The sequence below is a fragment of the Oncorhynchus clarkii genome, chromosome 25, assembly GCF_045791955.1.
Source record: "Oncorhynchus clarkii lewisi isolate Uvic-CL-2024 chromosome 25, UVic_Ocla_1.0, whole genome shotgun sequence".
NCBI classification, from domain to species: Eukaryota; Metazoa; Chordata; class Actinopteri; order Salmoniformes; family Salmonidae; genus Oncorhynchus; species Oncorhynchus clarkii.
In genome coordinates, this window is record NC_092171.1 from 38,576,913 (window position 1) to 38,595,949 (window position 19,037).

Sequence of the window (19,037 nt, forward strand, 5' to 3'; positions counted from 1 at the left end):
CTTCCTGGAAATGACCAGACCAAGGTGCAGCGTGGTGAGTGTACATTTTACTTTATTATAAATGTCGCCAACAAAACAAGAAACAACAAAAACTAACGTGAAGCTTACTAGGGCTATACAGGCCACTAACAAAGACAACTACCCACAACTAAGGTGGCAAAACAGGCTTGTTTGATTCCCAATCAGAGACAACGATAGACAGCTGTCCCTGATTGAGAACCATTCCCGGCCAAAACATAGAAACAGAAAACATAGAAATAAAGAAACTAGAATGCCCAACCTAGTCACACCCTGGCCAACCCAAAATAGAGAATAAAAAGCCTCTCTATGGCCAGGGCGTGACAATTTCACTTGCTTTGGAAATGTAAACATATGTTTCGCATGACAATAAAGCCCATTAAAATGAATTGAATTGAGAGAGTGAGGGAGGAAGAGCTAGAGTGAGAGAATAAGTAAATGATGCCTGTTTCAGGGACTTTTTCATTTCCTGTCCACATGAGCAGGTCCTATGGGTAAGGATTGGATGATTGGATGATTGGATGATTGAAAGATTGGATGAATGGATGATTGGATGATTGGATGATTGGAGAATTGGATGATTGGAGAATTGGATGATTGGATGATTGAAAAATTGGAGGATTGGAGGACTGAAGGATTGGAGGAACAGAGGATTGGAGGACTGGAGCATTGGGACATTAGAGGATTGGAGGATTGGGGGATTGGATGATTGGACAATTGGAGGATTGTATGATTGGACAATTGGAGGATTGTATGATTGTATGATTGGACAATTGGAGGATTGGGGGGGAGGGGTTGGAGGATCTTAGGACTGGAGGTTTGAAGGATTGGGTCTTAATGACTGTAATTGACTAAGACTGACTTTGACATCTCACGTCCACTACAATGACAGAAACCCTGTCTGCCCTACATATGAGTGCCCGCACTCACCCCTCCCCAATTTCAGTCTCTGTCTGACACACACACACACACACACACACATGAACACGCACGCACACAATCCAGACCCTGGCCTCTCCGGGTTGATCTGGAGGAGTCTGGAGGGGAGGACGAGGGCTTATTGGACTGCCCAGGGTAATTGGGTTAATTGGTACATGTACTTGAATCAGCCTCGTCAACCAAGAAGAATGCCTGGGGCAGTAAGAGCAGACCATTAAGACACGAAGAGGGAATGGAGTTCGACAAACAAAAAGATGGTGACTCCCACTTGAGCAGAGGAGCATAAGATGGAGTGAGGAAGAAAATGGGGATGGGGAGGAAAGAGGGGTTTGTATTATTTGGAAAGGGAGGGAGGGAGGGAGGGAGGGAGGGAGGGAGGGAGGGAGGGAGGGAGGGCCACTAGACGTGAGACTCAAACTATTAATGTAATAGGAGTGAAAACAGGGAAAGCAAATCCAAAAGAATTATGTCATGTGATCTGTCAGAGATCAAATGGCTGGAGAGAGAAGCAGAGTGGCCTCTCTCTCTCTCTCTCTCTCTCTTTCTCTCTCTCTGTCTCTCTCTCTCTGTTTATTTTTCTCTCTGTGTGTGTGTCGCTCTCTCTCTATCTCTCTCTCTCTGTGTCTCTCTCTCTCTCTCTCTCTTGCTCTCCCTCTGTGTGTGTCTCTGTCTCTCTCTCGCTCTCCCTCTGTGTGTGTCTCTCTCTCTCCCCCGTCTTTCTCTCTCTTTATTTCTCCCCACCTTCTTCTCTCTCTTTCTTTATTTCTCCCTCTCTCTCTCTTTATTTCTCCCTCTCTCTTTCTTTATTTCTCCCTCTTTCGTTCTTTATTTCTCCCTCTCTTTCTTTCTCCCCCCCCCCCTCTCTCTCTCTATCTCTCTCTCTTTGGGTGAAGCAGCTACCATAGCTCAGCAGAAGGAGAGAGAGCGTATGGTACTCTCCATGGCCTAAGGGGATGACTCTACATCACAGTGCATAATGAGTGCCGCCACAATGTATTGACTATAACCGTCTCTGTTCAGTGTGTGTGTTATAGAGTATCTATACATGATGCCACAAACAACAGCCTCCAGAGGGCAAAACAACAACAAGAAATACAGAGAGTAACAGTTAGCTAGGATTCAGCACCATGGACAGTTACTGACTCAGCTAGTTCCAAGCCTTAGCCTTATTCCTCTACTAGTCTATGATCAGGTTTGGTGGTAGGCTGCTAGGATCTACCAAGACACAGTGCTGGTGAACGACATGCCATGTTTGTGGCTGACACCTTAGATAGTCATGTGTTGTTGTTGGCTGACCCTATAGATAGTTTATCATGTCTTGTTGTTGGCTGATACCTTAGATAGTTTATCATGTCTTGTTGTTGGCTGACCCCATAGATAGTTTATCATGTCTTGTTGTTGGCTGATACCTTAGATAGTTTACCATGTGTTGTTGTTGGCTGATACCTTAGATAGTTTACCATGTGTAGTTGTTGGCTGATACCTTAGATAGTTTACCATGTCTTGTTGTTGGCTGATACCTTAGATAGTTTACCATGTGTTGTTGGTGGCTGAAACCTTAGATAGTTTACCATGTCTTGTTGTTGGCTGATACCTTAGATAGTCCCACATATATCCCAATTTATGCAATACTATAGCTAGCTAAATGAAAAAGAGTAGCCTCAGTAGCTATCTGAACAAATATGACAATCCTAATCCATCCACCTAACCTCCTGTCTGCCACCATGATCTAACACCCTGCTCCCCTCTTCCACCATGACTCAATCTAACACCCTGCTCCCCTTTTCCACCATGACTCAATCTAACACCCTGCACCCCTCTTCCACCATGACTAAATCTAACACCCTGCTCCCCTCTTCCACCATGACTCAAGCTAACACCCTGCTTTCCTCTTCCACCATGACTCAATCTAACACCCTGCTCCCTCTTCCACCATGACTCAATCTAACACCCTGCTTTCCTCTTCCACCATGAATCAATCTAACACCCTGCTCCCCTCTGCCCTCTGACTTAGCCAATTGAAAGAGAGATGCCACATCCCAAATAGCACCCTATTCACTGTGTAGTGCACTTCTTTTGACCAAGAACCATAGGAAGTTGTGCACTGCGTAGGGAATAGGGAGCCATTTGAGACACAGTGTCACCAATTTCACCTCCCCTTAACCTCTTTGATCTCTAGGGGCGCTATTTCATTTTGGGATAAAAAACGTTCCCGTTTTAAGCGCGATATTTTATCACGAAAAGATGCTCGACTATGCATATTCTTGACAGTTTTTGAAAGAAAACACTCTGAAGTTTCAGAATCTGCAAAGATATTGTCTGTAAGTGCCCCAGAACTCATTCTACAGGCGAAACCAAGATGATGCGTCAACCAGGAAATGAGCAGAATTTCTGAAGCTCTGTCTCCTTATATGGCTGTGATTGCGCAAGGAATGAGCCTACACTTTCTGTCGTTCCCCCAAGGTGTTAGCAGCATTGTGACGTATTTGTAGGCATATCATTGGAAGATTGACCATAAGAGACTACATTTTCCAAGTGTCCGCCTGGTGTCCCTGCGTCAAAATTGGAGCGTAAAGCCAGGTGCAATTATTTTTCCATTTGAGAGCAAGGAGAAACCAGGCTTCCACGAAGGATATATCATTGAAGAGATATGTGGAAAAAAACCTTGAGGATTTATTCTAAACCACGTTTGCCATGTTTCAGTCGATATTATGGAGTTCATTTGGAAAAAAGTTCGCGTTTTGAGGGCTGAATTTTCGTTTTTTTTTTTTTTTTTTTTTTTTTTTTGGTAGCCAAATGTGATGTACAAAACGGATCTATTTCTAATACACAAAGAATCTTTTTGGAAAAACTGAGCATCTGCTATCTAACTGAGAGTCTCCTCATTGAAAACATCAGAAGTTCTTCAAAGGTAAGTTATTTTATTTGAAGGCTTTACTTGTTTTTGTGATAGTTGCCTGCTAAATGCTAACGCTAATGCTAACGCTAAATGCTATGCTAGCTAGCTATTGTTACACAAATGATTGTTTTCCTATGGTTGAAAAGCATATTTTGAAAATCTGAGATGACAGTGTTGTTAACAAAAGGCTAAGCTTGAGAGATAGCATATTTATTTCATTTCATTTGCGATTTTCATTAATAGTTAACGTTGCGTTATGGTAATGAGCTTAGGTCTATAAATAGAATCCCGGATCCGGGTTTGGTCGTCGCAACAGGTTAACCTGAGTGCAATTTCCACTTTTTGTTGTTGTTGCTATTTTCAATTGGAGATTACACTTAGTACCGAGCTTGAACAGACAGTTCTTAGCCAAGTGGAAAAGAGAGTCACTATTGTGAAGTGGGAGCCGGCCACACCATGCGGAAAACTCCCACTGAGATTTGTTTTATGTATCTGCTACAAATACTGTACAGAAATGACTGGAGGAGGGCGGACTGGATTAACTCTGCTTGACAGCCTTCCTTGGAGAGGCAAGCAGGGCTTGAAAACACTCGAAGGCATTTCAAGGAGAGGGAAGCATTGGCTTGGAGACACTCACAGGTTTGGCTGGCCCACGCCAGTCCCTTCACGCCGCGTTACCCTTCAACACAGCCTGGCCCCGGCCAACAATATAACGCAGAATACTACAACACAACATAATACAAAACTAAACTGCACAACAGCCTAGTATACAAAACAGTGAGTTACATAAACCAACACTGCCAAACAGTGCATAACATAACATAACTCAACACAACACCGCCTAACAAGATATAAGACACAGCCCAGCACTGCCCAACACTGAATAACATTGAATAACACTGTATAACACTGAATAACACGGAATAACACTGAATTACACGGAATGACACAGAATAACAGAAAAAAATGCTGAAGAAGACTGTATAACACTGAATAGCATTGTATAACAAAGGCATGATCATTGCATGTCTTTCGACACACATGCATCTCTCAGGAATTTAATTGGTGGCTTGCGGCAATGATCTGACTGAATGTATATGGAAATTAGTTGACAGAACCATGGTTACATGAGTAACCTTCAATATCGACTATTAGCGGCTGGGACAAGCAGAGCAAGAAAAACAGTTTCTAGCACTTCTGGAGCATATTGAAATAATTATCTTCCTACGAATTTGGCTCTAGCTTTTAAACGATTGGAGCAATTATCGACTATGACCCCATTCCTGAAAGCTAGGACTGTCACGGATGTCGTCTGGAGATAGAGAGAAGGACCAAGATGCAGCATGGTAAGTGTTCGTCATTTTAATGGGAAAAACTGAACACTACAAAACAACAAAGTGACATCCGTGACGCTAATCAAAACACTGTGCTAACAAGCAACGTAACATAGACAATCACCCACAACCCACAATGACAAAACAGGCTACAGTTCCAACACTAATACACTAATATCAAGGGATTAGAAATCCAGGGCTTAAAAACAAAGGTGTCATTGTACGCTGATGATTCATGTTTTCTTTTAAATCCACAATTTGGATCCACCAGAGCCTCATAGGGGATCTAGATACTGTTTCTAACCTCTGGATGATGACCAAATGATGAAGAATCTTTGTACTATATTACGTTTTGGAACACAACAAAATGCAACTTTTACATTATCATGTAGTTTACCAATAAAATGGTCTGATGGGGATGTGGACATACTCGGTATTCATACCCCCCCCCCCCCCCCCCCCCAATATTTTTTTTTATCTCACTACAATAACTTTTAATAGAAAGTTAGCTAAATGGATTAGATCTTGTTACCATGGAAAGGAAAATACCTGTCTACTTGTGGAAAAATCACTGTGTTTTGAAGCTAGGGGGCACTATTTTTAGGTTTGGAAAAATAACGTTACCAAAGTAAACGGCCTGTTTCTTAGGACCAGATGCTAGAATATGCATATAATTAACAGATTAGGATAGAAAACACTTAAAGTTTCCAAAACTGACAAAGTATTATCCGTGAGTATAACAGAACTGATATTGCAGGTGAGACCCTGAGAAAAATCCAACCAGGAAGTGCCTCTTATTTTGTTCCTATGCATGCCTATCCTCCATTTAAAGGGATATCAACCAGATCCCTTTTTCTATGGCTTTCTTAACTCTTAATCATATCACAGCTTACCTATTTGCTTATTCAATTTTATTTGGAACTGCAATCCAGACAAAATAAAATGGGTCTATTTATATAATGAATATGAATTTGGAGAAATGATTCAATATCAAAACTTCTTAGGGCTGAGATCCCGTTAACGGGATCGATATGACAACAGCCAGTGAAAGTGCAGGGCGCCAAAATCAAAACAACAGAAATCTCATAATTAAAATTCCTCAAACATACATGTATCTTATACCGTTTTAAAGGTAATCTTGTTGTCAATCCCACCACAGTGTCCGATTTCAAATAGGTTTTACAGCGAAAGCCCCACAAATTATTATGTTAGGTCACCACCAACTCACAGAAAAATTCTGCCATTTTTCCAGCCAAACATCCGGTGATATTGCAGAGAGCCACATCATTTTACAGAAATACTCATTATGAATGTCAATAAATACAATTGTTAGACATGGAAATATAGATATATCTTCCCTTAATGCAACTGCTGTGTCAGATTTTTTTTAAACTGTACAGAAAAAGCAAACCATGCAATAATCTCAGACAGCGCAGAAAAAAAAATGTTACGCCATGTTGGAGTCAACAGAAATCAGAAATAACATTATAGATATTCACTTACCTTTGATGATCTTCATCAGAATGCACTCCCAGGAATCCTAGTTTCACAATAAATGTTTGTTTTGTTCGATAATGTCCATTATTTATGTCCAAGTAGCTACTGCAGGTCCAGTCGAACGTCGGACGAAAAATTAAAAAAGTTATATTACAGGTCGAAGAAACTTGTCAAACGAAGTATAAAATAAATCTTTAGGATGTTGTTATCATAAATCTTCAATAACGTTCCAACTGGAGAATTCCATTGTCTGTAGAAATACCATGGAACGCAGGTCGCTATCATGTGAAATAGGCGTGACCAGGACCTGGCTCTCTACCAGACCACTGACTCAAAAAGCTCTCATCCGGCCCCACAATACAGTAGAAGCCTCATTCAAGTTTCTAAAGACGGTTGACATCTGGTGGAAGCCCTGGGAAGTGCAACATAACCAATATCCCACTGTGTATTCAATAGGGGCTGGGTTGAAAATCGACCAACCTCAGATTACCCACTTCCTGTTTGGATTTCTTCTCAGGATTTGGCCTGCCATATGAGTTCTGTTATACTCACAGACATAATTCAAACAGTTTTAGAAACTTCAGAGTGTTTTCTATCCAATACTACTAATAATATGCATATATTAGCAACTGGGACTGAGGAGGAGGTCGTTTACTCTGGGCACCTCTGGGCACCTTTCATCCAAGCTACTCAATATTGTCCCTGCAGCCATAAGAGGTTTTCAAGCATTAGACCTCTAAAGTTATACTTAAATCCAAACTGGTTCTCAGATTAGTAAGAATGACTCACCACATGTTCAAGAATGGCCTTTTCCCCTTTGTTCAGATTACAACCTATCACTTTTCGGTAATTTGAAAATAAAATCTTCTCGAAAACATTGCTATTTGTAAAAACAAGCAGTACAACGTTTGTGGTAATTTCAGTTGCAACCAGAAAATACATTACAATATATATTATGGTCAAACTTAAATACACTAATTCATAAAAATAAAAAAAATAAAATTGTGGAAAAAAAGTTTACAAACGGTATAAGCTTTGTAAATGACATCATAAATAGGACTGGTGCAGTCATGGCACATATGCAGCCAATACAAATAGATGCACATTTTTTGCTCTACGCAAAATTACAACCAACTAAATGCAGCATTACTGCAAAATTGGTTAAAGAAAATTGTGATAAATGAAAAAGTACACCAGTTTTAATTTAAGGACAAAACAATTGACAGCTGTGATATACAGTATATATTGCAAAATAGTTGGGAAGAGATTTGATGTACCGATTCCATGGCACATGGTTTATGAAATGATATACAAAATGATGCCGGATTCAAAACAAATATATTTATTAAAATTATTCTACAAACACTCAATAGCATAATAATACTCTTAGCAAAAAATGGTATCTTTGATTTACAATCTGTAGAAACTATGAGAATAGAACGTTTCTGAACTTTTGTGAAACATCACAGCACAGTTGAAAAATGTATGGCAAATAGAACTAAAAACTGGACGGTGTTCGGAGATAGATGGAAGGGGTTGAGGGTAGCTGAAGGATTGGACTAATAACAAAAAACTATAACAATTGTAAAACATACTGTATCCGTAAAAAGTATATATAATGTATAAGCTGGAAGTAGAAGCCGAAGTCTAGTTGTCCATTCGTTTTCTTCAATTAGGGGTTGGTAGGGTTAGGGGAAAATATTAAAGAAAAATAAATACAGTGCCAGTCAAGGGTTTAGAACACCTCCTCATTCAAGGGTTTAGAACACCTCCTCATTCAAGGGTTTAGAACACCTCCTCATTCAAGGGTTTAGAACACCTCCTCATTCAAGGGTTTAGAACACCTCCTCATTCAAGGGTTTAGAACACCTACTCATTCAAGGGTTTAGAACACCTACTCATTCAAGGGTTTAGAACACCTCCTCATTCAAGGGTTTAGAACACCTCCTCATTCAAGGGTTTAGAACACCTCCTCATTCAAGGGTTTAGAACACCTCCTCATTCAAGGGTTTAGAACACCTACTCATTCAAGGGTTTAGAACACCTCCTCATTCAAGGGTTTAGAACACCTCCTCATTCAAGGGTTTAGAACACCTCCTCATTCAAGGGTTTAGAACACCTCCTCATTCAAGGGGTTTTCTTTATTTTGTATTTTCTACATTGTAGAATAATAGTGAGAACATCAAAACTATGAAATAACACATATGAAGTCAATTAGTAACCAAAAAAGTGATAGATATACAAAAATATATATATATATGTATATATATATATATATATATATATATATATATATATATATATTTTTTTTTTTTTTTTTTTTTTTGTTTTTTTTGTTTTTTGAGAATTTAGATTTTTCAAATAGCCATCGTTTCACTTTGCACACTCTTTGCACACTCTTGGCATTCTCTCAACCAGCATCATGAGGCAGTCACCTGGAATGCATTTCAATTAACAGATGTGCCTTGTTAAAAGTTACTTTGTGGAATTTCTTTCCTTCTTAATACGTTTGAGCCAATCAGTTGTGATGTGACAGGTAGAGGGGGGGGGGGGGGGGGGGTATACAGAAGATAGCCCTATTTAGTAAGAGACCAAGTCCATATTATGGCAAGAACAGCCCAAATAAGCAAAGAGAAATGACAGTCCATCATTACTTTAGGACATGAAGGTCACTCAAAGCGGAAAATTTCAAGAACATTGAAAGTATCTTAACGTGTGGTAGCAAAAACCTTCATGCACTATGATGAAACAGGCTTTCATGATGACCGCCACAGGAAATGCAGGCCCAGAGTTACCTCTGCTGCAGACGATAAGTTTATTAGAGTTAACTGCCCAAATAAATACTTCACAGAGAACAGGTAACAGACACATCTCATTAACATTAACAGTTCAGAGGAGCCTTCATTGTCAAATTGCTGCAAAGAATGCACTAGGCCACCAATAACAAGAAGAGACTTGCTTGGGCCAAGAAACATGAGCAATGGACATTAGACCGGTGGAAATGTGAGGAAGTGTGATGGTGTGGGGGTGCTTTGGTTGTGACACTGTCTGTGATTTATTTAGAATTCGTAGCACACTTAACCAGCATGGCTGCCACAGCATTCTGAAGCAATACGCCATCCCATCTGGTTTGCACTTAGTGGGACTATCATTTGTTTTTCAACAGGACAATGATCCAACACACCTCCAGGCTGTGCAAGGGCTATTTGACCAATAAGGAGAGTGATGGAGTGCTGCATCAGATGACCTGGCCTCCACAATTACCCGAACTCAACCCAATTGAGATGGTTTGGGATGAGTTGGAACACAGAGTGAAGGGTAAGCAGCCAACAAGTGCTCAGCATATGTGGGAACTCCTTCAAGACTGTTGGAAAAGCATTCCAGGTAAAGCTGGTTGAGAGAATGCTAAGCGTGTGCAAAGCTGTCATCAAGGCGAAGGGTGGCTACATTTAAAATGTAAAATACATTTTGATTTGTTTAACACTTTTTGGGGGGTACTACATGATTCCATATGTGTTATTTCATAGTTTTGATGTTTTGAATATTATTCTACAATGTAAAAAATATAAAAAATAGGTAAAAACCCTGGAATGAGTAGGTGTGTCCATACTTTTGACTGGTACTGTATATATTTGATATAAATATATTTAAAACATACAAAAGGGGTATTGGAAATTATGCAGACAATAAAATTGATAGAAGCCACAATATATCTGCAATATTAAAACTGATCTACTCCGTAAACAAATGCAAATAAACAAACAGTGCAGCATAAGTCAACTAAGTACTATGCATAAAGTAGGAGATGAATGCAAATCACTTTTCAGACACGCCGGTTCTTTTATCATCACAGGGTTGGTAAAATAACTGTGATCTAGAGTTTAAAGTCGTGGCCTAATAGTCAAGTAGGACTACGGCGCAGTGCGACCGTGCCAATAACATTGAATGATCCCTGTAGACTATGCCAAGGAGACAGGGTTGAGTGATTGCAGTCTTGGAGCCGAAGTGGAGCCCGCATTTTCTCAAACCCTGACAAGGAGGAAGTGAGTGGACTACTCACTGGTGATTACTGTCAGTGTTTATGTACAGGACCCTAAAAAGACATGGAATGAAGAGAGAGAGAGAGAGAGAGAGAGAGAGAGAGAGAGAGAGAGAGAGAGAGAGAGAGAAAGAGACAGATAGAAAGAGAGAATAAGAGAGAGAGAGAGAGAGAGAGAGAGAGAGAGAGAGAGAGAGAGAAAGAGACAGACAGAAAGACAGAAAGAGAGAATAAGAGAGAGAGAGAGAGACAGAAAGAGGGAGAGACAGACAGACAGAAAGAGAGAAAGAGATAAGCCAAATTCCAAGCAGAGAGAGGGGCAGACACACAGAGATCCTGGAGAGTGTGTACAGACACTCAAACAGCCCCCATCTGTCCCCACAATAAGAGCCACCGGAGGGGGAGAGCAGAGACCTTTCTCCCATCTAATTGTTGGAGGATGGACCATTTCCTCCAAACCAAAAACACAGTGCAAACTCTGGCACAGGACGAAGAGAGGTTATAACTGATTGTTATGCACTATGACACTTCCTATGGAGAGGGAAGGGGAAAGAGATGGGCTAAATGTAGGTGTTTTAGAAATTTAAATAGCAATGACCAAAAACATAACGCTCCATGCCTAACCCCAACCCAGAGTGCAACATCAAAATGCATTAGAAACATTCTCACGTCATTTTTTGCAATTGCCTTACTGGCTATAAGTGTTACATGCCACAGTGTATTCCATACTATATATTGCAATGGGCCTGCAACCAGATATGAAATGAACAACACATTATCTATCATAACAAAAACCACTCTATTAAAACAGGCACACACAGCCCATTCCAAGGCACCATATAGCACTCTTCCCTATAAATGAGTGTTATTATTGTCACTCAGCAGACTGCAGAACTTTTCACCCCCTAAGGGAGGCTTTGGCGGTGTGGAGAATCAAGCAGAAAAGAGATGTTACCGCGGAGGGAGGATGGGAGGGAGGAAGAGGGAAAGAGGGAGGCAGGGAAGAAAAAAGGGAGGGAGGTGGCAGTTTGGTTAGATGATCCATTTGTTTCAGAAACCAGATGTGGAGCCGGAGGGAGGGAAGGAAGAGAGAGAGAGAGAGAGAGAGAGAGAGAGAGAGAGAGAGAGAGAGAGAGAGAGAGAGAGAGAGAGAGAGAGAGAGAGAGAGAGAGAGAGAGAGAGAGAGAGAGAGAGAGAGAGAGAGAGAGAGAGAGAGAGAGAGAGAGAGAGAGACACAGAGAGAGAGAGAGAGAGAGAGAGAGAGAGAGACAGAGAGAGAGAGAGAGATGGAGGGTGCCCGAAAGAGGGACACAGAGAGAGAAAGAGAGAGAGAAAGAGAGACAGCCACTACAAAAGAGAAGTGTACATCCTCCTTCTCCAGATTCTGGACACAGTAGAGAACAGCTCAGTAAGCTACTGTGTCCACCCACACACAACCCCTGAGCCCAGCCACCATATCAGAGCTCAGCCAGGGATACGGACATTACAGTACATTACAATACACAGCACAACTTATGTACAATAGACGTTTGGACAAGATTAAAACCATAGCTAGAAAACTACATGTGCTCAATAACTACAACACTGACTGTGGTTTTACTCTGCACCTTGTTGAAGTGTGAACTTGTTTACGCCCCCCTCAGATTTGAAAGGAGTTGATTGGTGTAGAAACCTTCCTTTAACTTAAACCAATCCAACCCATGCTTGACTTTTTTTCTCTCTGCTTTAAAGATGTTCCAAAACTCCTACTATCTGTCGTCAGCCAGTCCCCTGCAGCCGTGGGCCTTGCAAAATTATCATAACGAACTTACTTGTATTACATCATAATGGATGACTGTCATTCATATTCCGTTAACCCAGCTCAATATAACATTGATAGGTTTAGGCTACTGCATGATACTCTAATGTTCCCTATGCCCATCATGAGGTTGCTACAGTCTAGCCTATGAATGAAAGTTTACAACGTAGGTGCACAGAGGTCGAGAGAAATTTGAGTAATCAAGGTGACAGACATTGACACATTCAATACTGCCTTGCACACTCTTGACTGCCTCTAGCTGATTTAGGGTGTAACCATTAGTCCAGCAGTTGTAAACAAGAGCTCAAATTGAAAAAAATGTGACTCGTTTCAGGAAATTAGGCGTATGTCGTGTGTCACTACTGTACAGGAGAGCCATTTGAACGTTAACTTTAAAAAAAATCAAAATTAGTTTTTTGCAGAAATACCTTCTCGAACATGTGAACTTTAAATGTGCCTTAATAAAAAACTTGTATGCCATCTGTAAATAGGAATACAATTGTTCAATTATGAGCCTAGTTGGTTTAGCCACGGCAAAAGACAAGAACCTTCCCGCTAGCCATGATTGGCTGAGATAATGGGTGGGCTGGACAGGTCGAGAGATGAGTTCGGATTGGTCTGCCACATAGCATGCTTCTGTCTATAACATGAACTGGTCAGTATGTTTAGGTAATCCTTTCTAACACAACTTTGTTTAAAGATATCACATAGTAGAGCAGCAAAATTGTTGCTCTCCACCTTCTGAAGGACAGAGTTTTGAAATCAGTAGAATGCCCGGAGGAATTAGAGTATGATAGGAGATGGAGAAAATTCTGGCGCTTGATTGAAAATATGCAGAGAGTGTCGAAAAGAGAACACACAGAAGAATGTTGTATAAAACAAATGTCTCCGAATTACATATTCAAACTAATTGCAACCATGGCATCCGTGACTGAGAAGGAGGAGCGTCCGTCCATATATACAGGTAAGATAGCCTAGCTGTTCACATTTTCAGATATTAAACGTTTCTAATTTTGTCAGAAAGTCATTTTCATTTCAAGTTAAAGCGTACTGTTAGCTAGCTAGCTAAATGTTAGCTGTCTGGCTCACTAGCTAACATTATGTGTATGATCTGTGTAGCAATATTATTTGTATCTTAGAGCCATTTGCATTGGTAGTTATAGCTTAAAGATAGCTAGCTAGTCCAATATCAGAGCACTCTCGTCTGAGTGTGCCAGAGTGCCGAATAACTGATGAATTTACGACCAACACCCGTTGAATATGGCCGGTGTCAGTAAACGTCGGCAACAAAACGTATACAAATTGTTGCCAGCAGCACAGTTACAGTCACCAACACTATGGATAACATTAAAAACAACCTAACCAGCTCTGCTAGGGCGAGTCAAATGTTCAGAGTGAGCTGTTCCCTGTCTGGATGTAGCTAGCAAGCTAGCCAACGTTAGCCAGTTACCTTGGGTACTTAACAGCTGTGGTCAGGTCAGAAGTCTTGGATCAACCCTACTCCTCAGCCAGAGCGTCCAGTGTGATGTCAGTCAGTGTCAATACTGCGCTCTGAACGCTCCGAGAGCAAAATGCTCTGCATTTACAAACGGACAATCTCACAATGTTGGGTTGAGTTTGAGTTGAGGGTTGAGGGTTGAGTTTACGAATGCCCAGAGAGCGCTATGAGCACACGCTGGCACTTCAGATTGAATTTACAAACACACCCGTAGTATAAACCATACTTTAGTTTTGAAATCTTTGGTTGTTTAGTACATGGCCTCACATGTGAATCATTAAAGAGATGGGTGGGGCTAAGGCTTTAGAGGGTGTGAACGATGCTGAATGGGTGTAGACAAAGAAGAGGTCTCCAGTAGGTGTACCAAAATATTCAAGGGCCACATTCAAGGGCCAGGTTACAAGTTTACCAACTTTCAAAGCAGAATTACTTTCTCATTGTTTCTCAACTACAGTGTATGATATTCCTTTTTCTAGCTCTGAGTCTCTACTTTTTGCCCAATGCCGTTTCACATTTTGCTAAATAAGACCGAATCGAGCCGGTCGGTCACAAGTCAGGTATGTTTGTCTCTGTTTCATTTCTTTTGCTTCTGTTTAAGAAACGTTAATCAACAGATTCGGCAGAATAAATACAGTCCTGATCACACGCAAAACACAGTTCCCTTTCATAGCAGTCACATACAAACAACATGATCCCTTTGATAGTTATATAATAACTTTTCGCATCAACTTGCTCTCCTCTCACCTTTTCCCTTTGCTTTTGGACTTCAGAGCACAACACATCAGCTGTCTGTGACCAGAAGAAAAAAAACTTTCCAAGCCAAACCTTCATATCATAACCATAATCTGCTACACACAGCCTACATCGATGTCGCCATATTAGCTAACGTCAAGTCAACATAGCTACTAGAACGAATGCGTTAGTAAACCCGCTACAAACATGCAGTACAGTGTACAGTCAGCAAGCAGTTTAGCATTTATACTGACAGGCCACAGTGGAAATAAATGTATAAAACCAAAAGCTGACCTAGGCTTGGATGAGTTCCATTGTTGGATAGCCAGCCAGGTAACATAGCATCCCTCTCTGTTTGAGCTGGGTGTTTGAGTAGGCTAAACCAGCTAGCTGCGTTCGCTAGCTAAGTAAGTGAAAGTGAAAGTGAAGAAAAAATAAGAAATATAGCTGTCTCTCTTGTTTCTCCTTCATTTTTGAAGAAATGTATTTGTTAAAAACTGTTCAACTATAGTCTTTCTCTCTCCTTGAGTCAACTACTCACCACATGTCAGTTCATGCTGTAAAATCTCTGATGGGTTGGAGGACGTCCTCCAGAAGTTGTCATAATTACTGTGTAAGTCCATGGAAGGGGGTGAGAACCATAAACCTCCTAGGTTGTGTATTGAAGTCAATGTACCCAGAGGAGGACGAAAACTAGCTGTCGTTCTGCTACATCTTGGTGCTACCCGCACAGAGTGCTGTTGGGGATACTGTAGACCTTCATTGCAAAACATTGTGTTTTAATCAGTTATTTGGTGACGTGAATATATTTAGTTTTATCTAAAAAGGAATAAAAAAAAATGTAATGCTTCACTATTTTAAATTTCCTCCTCCCTTTCCTCCTCTGACGAGCCTCCACTGACTCTCTAATAGTCCTTCCGGTATGTGAAGCAGACAGGACAATCTCCCTCAATACTAAGCAGTTGGGCACAGACACACACACATACACACACACACACACACACACACACACACACACACACACACACAGACACACAGAGACACACACACACACACACATACACACACACACACACACACACACACACACACACACACACACACACACACACAGACACACACACAGAAACACACAAACACACAGCCCCCAACACTGAGGTATACCCAACCAGATAAAACTATACATTTCTAATGACAATGTAGAAATCAGTTGTGTTATCACCTTATCTCTCTTTGTAGTGTGTGTTAATTGAAATCATTAGGAAATCATTAAGGGTAATGAATGATGTTGACTTGAATTACAGGGATGGTGGTATCCAAGGACTGAACCAATGAAGGCGAGGGGTGGTTCCCTTTCCAATGGTCAGTGACTCTGAGGTGGCGTGTGTGTGTGTGTGTGTGTGCGTGTGTGCGTGTGTGTGTTTGCGTGTGTCCGCTCTCTCAGTCCCACCTGATAGTGCTGCAGTTATATTTTGCAGGCTGTTTGTATTGCGGTGACAACTAAGGTGATCTTCAAGGTTAAAACAACTGGCTGGGTTCCTCCTCTCTCTTCATTTAACAATATCTGAAAAGGAGAACATTTTCTCAGATAATGGGTTTCTTAGTCAGTGACTGTTGAGATGGTTTGTCACAGCAACGTTTCTGTTCTTTAACAACTGCAGACGGAACACTACCATGACAGGGGAAGATGGGGTAAGTCCCCCAGCCTGACAGTCCAGCACTGGGTGCAGGTGAAACGTGTCCAAATTCTACGTCAAACCCCATTCACGGCTAACACGCCTAACACAATCATCTCCCAACACTCTGTCATATTGAATGTATAAGGGCAGGATCTTTCTCCTGACCATGTGACCGTCCCAGGAAACACTCTTGGCTCTAAACAGGGCCCTAAGCTTTTCCTGGACCAGGTTATGCAATCATGAAATACTCCTGTCCCTATAAATATTACTGAGCATTATCATACAGCCGGTCCTGTTAATATTACTGAGCATTATCGTACAGCCGGTCCTGTTAATATTAATGAGCATTATTGTACAGCTGGTCCTGTTAATATTACTGAGCATTATCGTACAGCTGGTCCTGTTAATATTAATGAGCATTATCGTACAGCTGGTCCTGTTAATATTACTGAGCATTATCATTCAGCTGGTACGTTAATATTACATTGTGTTATTAATTACACTTTGGATTATCAACACACCCAGTCACTACACAGATACAGGCTTCCTTCCTCACTCAGCTGTCGGAAAGGAAGTAAACCACTCAGGGATGTAATTAATCATCAGGCCAATGGAGACATTAAAACAGTTACAAAGTTTAATGGCTGTAATAGAAAACTGAGGATGGATCAACAACATCGTAGTTACTCCACATTACGAACCTAAATGACAGAGTGAAAATAAGGAAGCTTGTAAAGAATAAAAAACATTCCAAAACATGCATCCTGTTTGCAATAAGGCAAAGTAAAACTACAAAAAAATGTGGCAAAGAAATTAATTTTTTGTCCTGAATACAAAGCGTTATGTTTGGAACAAATCCAACACAACACATCACTGAGTCCCAGTTTTCATATTTTCAAGCATGGTGGTGACTGCATCATGTTATGGGTATGCCTGTCATCGGCAAGGACTAGGGAGTTTTTCAGGAAAAAAACTAAAAATAATAGAGCTAAGCACAGTCAAAAGTATAAAGTAAAACCAGGTTTCCAACAGACACTAGAAGACAAATTCAGCTTTTAACAACAACCTAAAACACAAGGCCAAATACAGGCTGGAGTTGCTTACCATGACGACATTGGATGTCCCTGAGTGGCATATTTACAGTTTTGACTTAAATCGGCTTGAAAATCTAATGCAAGACTTGAAAATGGCTGTCTAGCTATGCTCATCAACATACTCAACAGAGTTTAAAGTTTGCTTTAAAGAATAATGTGCAAATATTGTACAATCCAGGTGTGCACAGCTCTTAGAGACTTACCCAGAAAGACTAATAACTGCCAAAGGTCATTCTAACCTTGTACTTGCATAAATTAGCTATTTTCTGTATTTAATGTTTTTGACAAAATGGCAACAAAAAAACAACATGTTTTCCTTTTGTCATTATGTGGTTTTGTGTAGATTAATAATTATATATATATATTTATCCATTTTGAATTCAGGCTGTAACACCACAACAAAATGTGTAATAAGTTAAGGGGTGTGAATACTTTCTGAAAGCACTGGACATGGACAAGACACAAGAGACTTCAGAAGAACTATAATGGGAATGACTGACACAATCCCATGAGGCACTATGAGGAAAACAGTTCTGTCCATACACCCATAGCTACCAAAGCCCACTTCATGTTGAACAGTACAAGTTATTATAATAATAGTTGGATGTTGCTATTAAAAACAAAGTGCCTTACGTTTATATCCCTGTGCTTATTGAATGAGGCTTCCAGCAGGCAGAGCAGAGCTGTATATTAAGTGGAGAACAAACTGGTTGAACTGAAGAATGATAATTAATTTTTGTCTTAGAGTAGTACATCAAAGACTTAACCAGTTAGGCTATTAGGGATTCTGTTAACTACACAAAATACAGGGAAACAAGTGTTCACAAAGGTAGGCACACACACACACACACACACACACACACACACACACACACACACACACACACACACACACACACACACACACAAAGACAATAAACAACTCCACTCTTGAAAATACCATGTCTGATGCATCCAACCGATCCAAAACACGATATATTATATATATTTATACATCTAATTTTCAACGTTTAACCTTTAAAAAAAAAAAAAGGACATTTTTTTATCGTTTCATTTGAGGGATCATCAATCAAATCTTCCTGAATTAAGAGTCATGAATAAAAAGCTTGCCAGTCACCAGTGTTGCAGCTCTGCCCAGTTGGGTCTTTTCTCTTTATCGCCGCTCCCTAATCACTCATAAAAGCACATTTCTCTCTGCGGGGCCCAGCTTGACCAAGTATCAGACCAGGCCTGGGGAAGCCATTAAAACTCTATTAAAATAGCATTTGCTCTCTAACACATACCAGGTGGACGTACAAACACACACGCGCGCACAAACAAAAACACACAAACAAGTTTGCGTACACACACAAACATGCACATGTAGGTACCCACACACATACAGAGTCAAAAGCACTCATTACCATGAGACTGAATGGGGTTATTATTTAAAGCAGTTAAATACCCCTAACCCTTTACCACTGAGAGACTCATCAGATATATAACCACATACATTTTGGGGGTGGCAGGT

The 19,037-nt window shown here is 40.6% G+C and overlaps 1 protein-coding gene across 1 annotated transcript in view; it reads right to left on the reverse strand.

Annotated features, from left to right (window-relative positions):
- The window catches only part of LOC139383366 (neurexin-3a-like), a 599,057-nt gene that overhangs the window by 514,000 nt on the left and 66,020 nt on the right, over positions 1-19,037 (reverse strand). Inside the window, exon 4 of the mRNA XM_071127881.1 lies at positions 14,767-14,778. Coding sequence (XP_070983982.1) covers positions 14,767-14,778 — 12 coding nt within the window. The remainder of the gene's footprint in view (positions 1-14,766; positions 14,779-19,037) is intronic.